Source organism: Cibotium barometz, chromosome 1 (assembly GCF_041138505.1).
Source record: "Cibotium barometz isolate CiBa-2024 chromosome 1, ASM4113850v1, whole genome shotgun sequence".
Lineage (NCBI taxonomy): Eukaryota > Viridiplantae > Streptophyta > Polypodiopsida > Cyatheales > Cibotiaceae > Cibotium > Cibotium barometz.
In genome coordinates, this window is record NC_141046.1 from 2,183,097 (window position 1) to 2,195,181 (window position 12,085).

General features: G+C 39.7%; 1 protein-coding gene across 2 annotated transcripts; it reads right to left on the reverse strand.

Moving 5' to 3' along the window:
* Nucleotides 1–5,097: 5,097 nt before the first annotated feature.
* On the reverse strand, nucleotides 5,098–6,776 carry LOC147641515 (expansin-A4-like). 2 transcript variants are annotated; one of them, XM_086812863.1, is made up of 4 exons: nucleotides 6,599–6,763; nucleotides 6,160–6,332; nucleotides 5,693–6,011; nucleotides 5,098–5,566 (listed from the first exon to the last, which is right to left on the reverse strand). In XM_086812863.1, coding segments are annotated over exons 1-4 (798 nt in total). In that variant the 5' UTR covers nucleotides 6,601–6,763; the 3' UTR covers nucleotides 5,098–5,262. The 2 variants fall into 2 exon arrangements, with proteins under 2 accessions (XP_086668989.1, XP_086668952.1); XM_086812826.1 differs by having other exon boundaries at nucleotides 5,098–6,011; nucleotides 6,599–6,776.
* Nucleotides 6,777–12,085: the final 5,309 nt, after the last annotated feature.

Consider the following 12,085-nt stretch of genomic DNA (forward strand, 5'->3'; position numbering starts at 1 on the left):
TTTTTGTTTGTTTCAGTGATATTTCAGGTTCTTGAATTGTTTCCTCCAACATTACCACATTCAGTTGGGCAGGAGGTTGAGTTTGTTGATTTTGATTTTCTTCTCGTGTATCATTGTATCTGATGATAGGAATTCCCCTCTCATTCCTATGCTTGCACCACAATTCACAAGATGGTCCTTGTTTATGTCCCTGCACACCACAGTAATCGCAAGTATTATTGTTGTTGTTAAATCCCCTATTCTGATTATAATTCCTCTACTGCCCCCCCCCCATTGGTTCATATTTGGATTCATGGGTTGGAATTGGTTTTGATTGAAATTTTGATTTCTCCTAAGAGGACCTGTGGCTCTCCTGTTTTGTTCCACCCCAACCTAATTGGCTTGTGGGATTACAGGTTGACTCATTGACACAATATGTGGAGGTAATCTCCCCTACTATGGATTATACCAACAGTTGGCTGTAACATGCCCCAATTTTTTACATATCTCACAAGATGGGCTGGGTGACTCCACCACACGTGCCATGCCCATATTCTTGATTTTATCAAAAATCCTCTTTTCCAAATCATTTTCTTTGTTTACTTTAATCTTTTTATTTTCTTTGCTTTTGCTTTCCTCTTTTTTCTTTGTCTTCTTTGTTTTCTTTTTCTCTACCCACTCTTCTTCATCTGAATTATCAGATTCAGTGTCCTCTTCTTTTGAGTCACTGTCATCCTCTTCATCAAAATCTTCCTCATCATCATCAGAATCTTTTGATTTCTTCTTGCCTTTGGAGCTCATTCTCCTTTCAGCTCTCAGTGCTGTATTCACCATGTCAGTGAAATCTGCATCATTCTAAATGTCCCTACCAGCAACAAAGCTCTGCAGGTTTTTCCTGAGGCCTTTACATAAATAATCTCCTAAAGTTCAGGTGTTAGTCTCTGATTTACCAACAACCTATTTATAGAGGGTTCTGAATCTCTATGCATGATCCTCTACTCCAAGTTTTTTTGTTTTAACTCTCTGAGCTTCTTGAGCATATCCTCAAGTGTTTTCTCTTTTCTGAACCTAGCCAAGAATGCTGCTCTAAGAGCTGCATAATCTACAAAATGTGCTAATCCATATTGAGAGAACCAACTCACAGCTTGACCTTCCAATGTAGCTGCAAAATGCTCCTTCTTCACAGCATCCGGGAACACCCCATAATCATTAGCCTGCCATCTTGTTTCAAACTAACCAACATGGCTATCAGCATTTGCTTTCTTTGAGCCGCTGAACTTGGCTGGGCCAACCTTTGGATTTATTGGGGGACCGGGAGGTGGAGGATTCAAAGCCATTACTAGTTGGGGTCTTCTTGTGACGGGTACTCTGGGCAATGGGTTAAAAGTTAAAGGTCTCCTTACTCTCAGCAAATGAGCTCCCAGTGCTCTTAAGCCTATGAGATTTGAAATTCTTCTATAATCTTCAGCATTAGTTGTTGATGTCTTTGCTGTCCCTCCTGCAAAGTCAGGTGCAAGTGACTCTGCCTGTCCTTCTGCAAAGTCAAGGGTGCAAGTGACTCTGCCTGTCCTTCTGCAAAGTCAGGTGCAGATTCTTCTTCATCTGAATTGTCATTTTCAGGGGTATTTGGTGGGTTATTTTCTGCATCTAATGCAAACCTTTCTCGTAAGCTACCCCTTAATCTTGTATCATACCCATAAGTAGGTCTTCTGAGATTGTAATCTTCCCCACTCATTCACTGGTTTTCCTAATGCAATGCATGTGACCACCACAAACCCCACATGCATGAAATTGTTGATAATAGGACTCCTGGAGAATTCTTCTAAGGTTCCCTTCATGGATCGTTAACCACCCCAAAAGGCAAAAACTCTTGCTTTTGTTTGTTCCACACCCGGGTTCGCATGCACCTCACCACGTCTGCAGGTAAGGAAGGAAATTGTTCCTGCAAGAATTTCTCTGCGTACGCAGCATATTCTTCTTCTTCTGTCACCCAGTTAACTGAACTCTTGTCTCCATTCATCCATCTTAACAGTTCTTCTATAAATTCCTGTTGTCCTGTCCCTTTCCCATGAACAAGGACCCTAGGTTTGATACTGCAGGATCGCCAAAAGTGTTGAGGGTTAACTCAGCACTAGATAATCTTTACATTAATTCTTCTTGTCATTTCAAGTATTCTGTCTTCTGCACAATCTGAACATTTACAGCACTTCATTCATTGGTAATTCCTAGGCATACATTGATATCTTTTCAATCAAAGGCAAATATGTCGGACATAACACAATAGTAAAAATAGTAAAAAACTCCTTCCAAGATAACAGATGTTTTTTCCAATAGCTACACACATTTCTATATCTGCACACACGGCATTTGAAGCTTAACCGCCTTCACCATGAAGATTCCAAGAGATATAACATGACACGACTCTTCAACTCATGACTCCTCCTGACATCTCTGGTAAAGGTTTAAAACCTAATAATACTTAATACCCCTCTCTCTCTCTCTCTCTCTCTCTCTCTCTCTCTCTCTCTCTCTCTCAATCCTTATATTTTTCTATGGATTTTATTCTTTCCTTGTCAACTAATTCATTTTCTTGGTAAGTAGAGAAGAAACTCAAGGCTTGCCAAGAGTAAATAGAGTGTGAACGTCCCACTGGTCTCAATAGCAAAATCTAAACCTACTTTTGATACTAACTTCACTTTGCTCAAGAAACAAACTAGGAAATAACCCATTCTTTTTGCAATTAGAGAAGAGGCTCACCAAGAAGAGAACTCACAATCAAGGCTTGGATCCATTGAATATGAGTGATATCATTGTATCTAAGGTTTGGGGAGATGATTTGAGGGTCCCAGTCTTTGAATAGTCACTTTGAAGGACCAGTGCACATCATGTACATCATTTTGCAGGCCCAAATAGTTATAAAAATGAGAGCGTTCACATTCATAGAGACATTGTTTATCTCTTCGCTTTTCTTTCTTCCTCAAGTCCAAATCCCTATTGGCTCCTTGCTCCAAGCTTATGTGGCAGGACTTGAATGATTGGATGGATGATAGATGCAGGGAAAAACCACCACCACCAAAATCCTCATATGATCTTAAAGTAGAAGTGCCTACAAGAGAAATTAGAAAAACCAAGACACTTCCCAAAGTGTCTGCTGTGAAAAAATTCAATCAATACTTTGAGAGTGATGACATGAATGTGGCACTACCCATGGAATACAATAAATTTTAAGCCACCGACATTGGGGTCACCAAGTAATGCTATGAAAAATGGGAACAACTAACATTTTCACCATTTTCACCAAGTAATGCTATGAAAAATGGGAACAACTAACATTTTCACCACCGACATTGGGGTCACCATTTTCACCAAGTAATGCTATGAAAAATGGGAACAACTAACATTATATATTATATCAATCTAATTGTGAAGCCTAGAGGGCCATTGCAAAACCCATGGGACTTTGCCAAATTTTAAAATCAAAATCTTTGGCCTATGTTTGTGGTGATGAACTTTTCTTAGCATCTGAACTCTTATGACTGTGTCTTATCTACAAGTGACTCAAGAACTAAGATTGCTCCATGATTCTTAGGTGTATCTTAGCCAAACTCTACAAGTGACACAAGAACTAAGATTGCTGCGTGATTCTAGGATACAACCATAGTTATATTCAAAAATAGGACCAAACATTGAAAGTAGATCTGTGCACATCGAAGACTCATCCCATGAGTAGATGCCCTTTTTTCAAGGACTTAGTCACCATGGCCAAAAGTACAAAAGTGAACATGTGTCACACATGCAACAAGACTTTGGACGAAGAGTGAAAATCCTCAAAGTTTACTCCACTTCCACAATTGGAAGACGTTGAGAATTGGATGCTTTTCCTTGCAACCATGGATATTCTCCCAAAGAGGACAAGCACATGACATGCCACTTTTGATGGCAAGAAGATCACCTCCATCTACATGCTCAGAGTTGCATTAAAAGATGCATGAGGGACAAGAAGTTGTATCTCTTCAAGGGAGGGCATTAAGATCATTGGCTTTCATATGTCCAAGCAATTGACTCTCTTGTTGAGTTTTGTCATCAATGAAGGATAGAACTAAATATTACCCACATTCTCACACATTGAATGTGTCACCACAGTGCACCTACACATGGAAGTTGGCTTGCTTTTACTTGGAATGCATCGTACGAGGAATGTCACATGCTTACACAAGGAATTTGTAGATCATTAGCTCATGACTACATTTTATCCTATTTCTATATTTGTCACAAACCTCCATACCAAATAACAGAGTCATTTTTCCAGACTATGATGCTAAAGAATTATTTTTAATTGTGCTGTGAGAAAATGAAGAGTGGGTGGACTATGACTTGTTGCATTATTCTCACAATAAGGCAAAGATGATCATACCATTAGCATCAAGGTCATTGAAGGCACCTACTAGTTTGAGCTTATCAAGGACACTTGAAGTGTCCATATGGTTCGATATCAATGGATGGCATGAGGAATAAAGGTACCTTTTTGGGGGAGGGGAGGTGGGCTTTCACTAAAAAGTATGTAAGATAGCGCGATGCCATGCATTTTATTTTTGTTGTGGCACTACCAAAATTATACATACATTAGGGGTCCTTTAATCCAAAAAAGTGATAAAATCTACATGGAATGGATACTTATTTCAACTTTATAGGAGTGTATATAAATTAATGTTTTTTTATAGAAATGGGGTTTTTCACCCCTTGAATGCACATGCTAAACAAAGTGACCACCCTGGGTAAAGGTGCCTTCTCTCATAAATTGCTACCTACCCTCTCTCTCTCTCTCTCTCTCTCTCTCTCTCTCTCTCTCTCTCTCTCTCTCTCTCTCTCTCTATATATATATATATATATATATATATATATATATATATATAAAAGATACAGAAAACTTCTCCTCCACGTTGATAAAACCACTTATCGTGATGTCATCTTTGTTCATTAAAGGACTAAATCCTTATATTTTTCTATGGATTTTATTCTTTCCTTGTCAACTAATTCATTTGCAATTTGACTTGATCTTAGGGAGCTAAGAATATTGAGATGATGCTAACTATCTCTTAGAAAATTATTAATCTCCCACGAGAAAAATACCCTTGAATTCTGATTACGCTCTTGGATGGAAAGCTAAGGTTATGCTCTTCCTGTGTTACATTAATCTTATCTTCATAATGGTGATGTATGTTCATGAAATAGCAGTTGTAGCTTGAAAACAACTTTTATGTTAGAATAGTTTGTGGATTATGCTTAAAACTGGTTGCCTTCAAAGGTTTGTCCGAACTGCCAGCTAGATGGGGCTACTTTGTAACTGGTGAGGGATGCACCATCATCAGTGACGATTCGGAAAGAGAGGGCCTGGCCTGTGAGCACCGTGCTGATCTGCCAGTTCTCTCCCCAGTTCCTGGCCATGTTCAACCAGCCCGTGCTGGAGCCTTGGACAGACACCGCGACCACCGCCCCGCTGCCGCCCACGTTGGTCACCAGCACCAGATTGAAGTTTGGGTTCCCATTCACGCTGAACCTCACGCCTCCGCTCTTCTGGCATGTAGCTCTAGAATCTCGTTGAACATTATGACGACATGTATATTCATTTAGAAAAAAAACCATCATTCTAAAACGATGAAACAAGAAGAATACTTGATGTTCAGTTCCAAACAATGTACTGTATGGGTTCGACCTTCGGTACTGGACGGGCACTATGCCGGCAACAGTGTTTGCAATCTGTTGGAAGGCGGGCTGCGACATGTCGAAGTGCTGCAGCGGAGGGTTGCACCAGCCACCGTCTGTGCTCGACAGAGCGTAATTGGGAGGGCAAAAGTTGGTGGCCGTGATGACGATTGACGGGCTTCCAGACAGGCACCACTGCGGGTCGTCGCTGCATCGGATCTCGTAGCACGCTCCGCACGTGTCTCCGCTGTTGAAGAGAGCTGTGCTGAGCGCCGCAGTGTGAGTTCCATAGCCTTGGCTGTAGAGGTCTCCGTAGCCGCAAGCACCAGCTGGAATTATATGATCATAAGTGGTTCAATTCATTTAATGCTCGTCCGAATGCAGCACATGAACTACTACTATATATAATGGTGGGACGAGCAGCTGATCGGAGCTGCCGGAGGAAAGAAATTATGTACATGCACTAGCTAGTCTCACCCATAGTTCCTGATGCATCACTTCCTCCGTAGAACGTCGCGTGAGCGCCGTCAATCCACGTGTTGGAGCTGCTACTACAAGGAGTTGCGACGATGATGATCACGACCACGGCGCAGCTAGCAAAGGCGGCTATAGCTGCTACTGGTCGACCGGTGTTATAATTCACAAAACCCCTGCGCAACATTTGGATCAGTATGAGATTTCATATTGATGCCGATGTATAAAAGAGAAACCATCATGATGTGTACTATCATCACGATGCCCTTGATGGCACTGGCTGATCATGAACGATAAGTCACGTCTCTTAGTATCTAGATCTACACGCATGATACAGGAAGGGAGGAAGGAAGCCCCACGGCACCGTAATACAATTCCTGAGTATGGAAGAAGCAATGAATATAACATCAATATATTATGAATGATCATCAGTCTAACTTACATTATAATTGGTGCGGCCTGCTATTGTACTTTGCAGAGCAAGAACCCCGGGAGAGAGCGGTTCTCTAGCAAGCACCAGTATTCCACAATATGAAGGCAGGCGTTTGCACAATCAATGGCTGGAAGAGGGGACGCGTTGCTCTGACCCTGGATACCATTCAGGGACTCCTCTTACATAATTAATGAGTATGATGGTTATCAAGTTTAAAAGGAACTGATTTCGTCAACCAGCCTCATCTTACATTTCGACCCTGACCACAAAAAGCGCTTCACTTGCGTTGGAATGCGGAATCGATTGCCTTGCAGCAGAAGGAAGGGCTCCGGAGCCTCTTTGTCCTCCTCGATCCAAGTTAATTAAATCCCGCAATGCATTGGTCAACATGGTACACATATAAGAAGTAATACAGGTGTCTCCCTTGGGATATCGGATAAATCACCATCGCTACTAGCCACTGGGGCCTAGCGGGTTACACACACACCATACTCCAATAATGTTTAAAAATAGGATGTTCTTGGAATTTTGGGTACGTGTCCTTTTGTGATTTGCTAAAAAGTGTCACACCTCCAGCCCTTCATCGTTCAATAAATGACTCCTATTCATAGAGTCCGATGCAAGGAAGATGCACCCCACTGCTGGCCGATTGCTTTTATTTGGTTGGCTTGCTAGTGTATGACAAGGGCAAGAATAGTGGGGAAGTAAGGAGGCTTGGAAGGTTACAGAAGACAGGATATTGTTGCCTCGTTTCCCCCTACCATGCGTAAGTTTCTATAGAGCATCTTCTCTTCCTCCTACCATCAAAAGGGGGCACAAAGGCAATTGACCAGAGAAGAGGATGTTTAATTAAGGGGAAGTTGCCCCTTGCCGCTCCCTCAGGCCCCGCCACATGGTGCCCACCGTTTTATAGGTGTCATTCATTCCGCTTCTATGTATGAATCCAAAAATGTGCTCAAATTTACATCAAAGACTTAGTCCCTTATGATGTAGACTTTTTGTAAAGGGCTATTAATATTAATATATATAATTATTGTTAAAAAAAGTGCTCAAATTTAAAAGTGGCACTCAAATGAACATTTCTCCCTCGAAATACTCATTCTTTCCTAATTGTCACTAACTTGGTCCCCTTACCCTAGTGGGGGTGGGGGGCCTAATTGGCCGAGAGCCATGTTTTAGGCCTTGCTAGAAAAGGCCACCAAATCATGATCCATATCTGTTTTCATTAGATATTGTGCCAACAAGCATGCATAGGCTTTGTGCCATGTGGCTAGTCTATCATTGTGTTTGATCAAACCTCACACATTCAAATTCCATGACCTGCATGTTGTAGGGACACTCTTACACATTGTTGTTACACTCAAATTTCACACTTAGACTTAAAGAAGAAACCTAAGTGTAAGAGTTTGAGATGTGTATAATGTGTGTAAGACTCTATGCCAGAGAAATAAACTCTACTCACTTTCAAAAATGTCTAATTGGTGTGGCCCTCGCCAAGTGTCACAAATGACAAAAAGAGGGCTTTGAGATCTATTAAAGGCTGTCTCCCTTGGATGGAAAAATAAAAGATCACATGTAACATGTGGTTATGCATCGACTATAACATGTCCAATTATCAATGTTAGCAGTATGAAGAGATGTCCATCCATGAACATGTTCTAATGTCTCCTAGGTCTTTAATAGGTGATGGGTGTCGCTAGTATTAAACTCATCAAACAAAACTCCTTTGTTTCAAAGTGCGAGAAGCTACATTGTAGTCTTTCTTTATGGTGCTCTCGTTGTCTTTTCTACACCTTTATCTATGCTAGCTTTCTTTTTTACACCTCTATTTCTACTAGCTTTGTCTATGCTAGCTTGAGACAAGTAGAAGAGATTTTTCTTTACTACAAGACATGGGGAGCATAGCCGCATGAAGAGGAGAGAGAGTAGAGAGAGGGGACCCAAGCAGGTGCACAAGGTGTGCACAGTTCTAGTGTGTGGCTATGCACGCGACTATAGTCGTGCATGGCTAAAATGCGGCTATAGCCTTGTGCATAGCCGTGTGTATAGCCATGCATTGGGGAAAAAATCCAAACATTCCAAAGAGCTCAAAATATCCCAATAACACAAAAGTAGAAGCATAAAATGTAATCCCAATATCACAAAAGAAGAAGCACCAAATGTATTATAATACAATATCGAATATAGACTAAATCAAGACTGGCAAATTGAGAAATCGTTTAATGAATTACGGTGGCCTTGGCCCAACATCTGTCGCATCTTCCATCAAATTTATACATGGTAATTAGTGCATCCCAAGATTCATATGTCCAATTGTAAGATCAACAAAAATATCTATCCCATTGCTAGTGGACTCAACATCATCATCATTTTGCTCAGATTCAATTCCTTCATCATCATCATCTTGGATAGTGACACCTTCATCTTGACTAGTTGGTGGTATCTCGCGTTCTTCATCTTATACTTGACCCTCCACATGTTCATTTCCGACTGCCACTTCGTCCATGAGCTCTTCAGTATCTCTATCTTGAAAAATACTCTTTTCAAGAACGAGGAGCGACTTGTATGATATACCACCATTTCTTGTCATTTATATCCGCATGAAACACAACTGTGTAAGAAGGATGATATAATAAAAGCTTATGGTTAGAATTTACTTGTTCACAATGGTGAGGTAGCACAAATGTGTCTCTATGTGTTTGCCAAAATTTTGTGGAAGCAATCGCCATAAACCCATTTAGATGTCTTTTCATGGTTACTTGAGTGCCTCCATTGTCAAAGATTTTCCTAATACATAAAACCATCTTCCAAAAAAATATTTATACAATTTTCACAAATCTATGTCTATAACTCACTGAAAACTAGCATGTGTAGGTAAATTTTTAAACTAAATATCTAGAATTTTCAATCTAAAATAGCCCAATACTTTTTAAAGACCCCCCTATTTAAAATAGCATTAGATGAATATTAGCCCTTATTTTTTTAATACTTGGAATTGAGAGATTCTTCATTTCTTATAGCGTTGTAAACATTGCAATTCATTCTATGAGCCTAGGATTTTTTTTTGGAGAGCATTTTCGAGAACGAGCGCTTTTTGGGAATTGGGCAAGTGGATTCTAAAAAGATATTCCCCCTTCCTAAAGAGAGAGAGGGACGAAGAAAGTTGGAGAGAGCAACATGACATAATTATTTGTTGAGAGAGCAATAACACATCCTCTACAATTGAGGTTGTTGGTTCTATCAGAAAAGAAAACCAAGTTCATTCACGTACAACTTCCAATTACAAAAATGTGAAACCCCCCTCCATGAAGAGATAGGGGCAAAGCAAGTTGGAGAGAGCAACCTGACATAATTACTTCAGGGGAGTGAATGTTATGGGCTACCACACCTCCAAGAGGGAACTCAATGCATTCACCTAAAGGATGAGCAATAGATCACAACCATTATAGGGAACTTACCAATTCTTCGAACTTGAATCCCTTGAGGCCTCCAAGCGCACTTGTTAAGCTCCAAACCTCCAAGCTCCACCTCCACCTCCATGCTGTCACTATAGAGTCGCTCACATCGTCGCATAAGGCAATCACTCTCTCTCACTCCCCCACACAAGCATGAATCGTACAAGCATAGAAGAGGCACAATGCTAGAATGCTCTCTCTCTCAAGACACAAAGAAGATCTCTCTATAGCACAAAAGGGATTGTGTCTTTTCATTATTATGAGAAAATGCCTTATATACATTTGGCCCTTATTCACACTTGGGTGCCCACATTAGGCTTGTGAGCATGGGAACATGGGAACATGGGAACAAGCTCTAGTGGAGCATGGGTTAGGACCAACCTTAAGGGTTAAGATTAGGGTCAGGCATGCAAGGGTCACACATGGGAAATGGAGAGTCAAGAGTCACTTGAGGGCCCTCCTATATAATAGGGACATGGGGCACACCCACCAAGGGAGGCTTGGGCTTGTGAGGCCAAGGCTATATTATGCTCTCTTGTGTAGAGGATCATATCTACTCACTTACCATTTCACACTATAGCTACATGCTATTGGATTGGAGTTATACCTCTTGATAGTATGGGACACAAGGTAGAGGTATGATGTATTTTATTTATAATTCATGTGTGCATCCCTTGGGCTCGGGGGTGGATGGGTAGATGAGTTTATGCCTGATTTATGCATGTTTATGCATAACAATTATCTAGAGAGATCTTAGGGTTTTAACAGTGGTATTAGAGCAATCTCTAGTTAATTGTTGTTGATTTTTTCTTATTGTAGTTTTTGGTATTTTTTTGAAGCAAATTTTAATATTTACTAATAAAAATGTTATTTTCTTGATTTGTGTTGATGATTTGCACGTGGATCATCGATATGGTGATTGGAACGCGTGTTACTACTATTCAATAGACGAATCGACGTTGTGAGAAAATTTCATGAATTTAATGCTATTTTTTTCTATTTTTTATGGTTTAAAATAAGCATATATGGAAATTTTTACAAAAATACCACATTTTATTGTGGATATTTTTGGTAGAATAGATTCCCTAAATTTCTAGAATTTTTTTCTAATTTTTTAGAAATTTTTTAAGCATTTTTATGGTTAAAAATATTTTTTATATATATTTTTGCAGGTTTTTCCATAGGTATGCGATCAAATTTCTGTCGATTTTCTACTGAAATGCGGTAGGGGATAGCATGTTGATGCATGAAATGCTCTCCCATGTGCGTGGGATCCTCTCGACCTCTCAATTCTGATTTTTTCTTCTTTTTTTCTCTCCCCCATGTGAATTTCTTTTTAAAATGATTTTTTTATTAAACATTAATCATAATTAATATTTAATTATGATTAAGTAAAGGTTTAATTAAAAACTTTAATCAAAAGATTAAAGTTAAGCTCTCTGTTAAGAGAGAGAGAGAGAGAGAGAGAGAGAGAGAGAGAGAGAGAGGAAGGGGGAATTGAGTGGAGAAGATGGAGGAGAGAAGGAGTAAAGATGGAGAGGAGAGTCGCCAGCCCCCCCCAAAAAAAATTCATTTTGATAAGGTTTTAAAAAACCTTAGTTAATAAAGTTTTTAAAAAAAACTTTAAAATATATATATATAACAAGAGTTTTTTTAAATTTCAAAAAAGGGCATTTCAAAAAAGCTTGGAAAAAGCCTAAAAATTAGAGAAAATTTGAAATGTGAGGAAAAACAATTCTCAAAAAATTTCTAGAAATTTTCTCTTGGTGCCTTTTGGCTTTTCATCTTCTGGGAAACCTCTTGGCTTTCCGTTTTCCTGAAACCTTTTGGCTTTCTGAATTCCAAAAAAACTTTTGACCTTCCATATTCCGGGAACTTTTGACCTTCCATATTCCGGGAACTTTTGACCTTTCACATTCTGATTTTTTTTGTCTTTTCATTGTCCTAAAACTTTGGCCTTTCCGTATTCCGGGAAAACCATTGGAATTCTGAAATTTTTTGACCGTTCGTATTCTAAATGCGTTCGGGGTAAATTAAAATT

Coding starts and splice junctions, on each gene's coding strand:
- LOC147641515 (XM_086812826.1), bottom strand. Junction 6,012..6,159: donor TGATGCATCAGGAACTATGG/GTGAGACTAGCT, acceptor ATATAATTCCAG/CTGGTGCTTGCGGCTACGGA.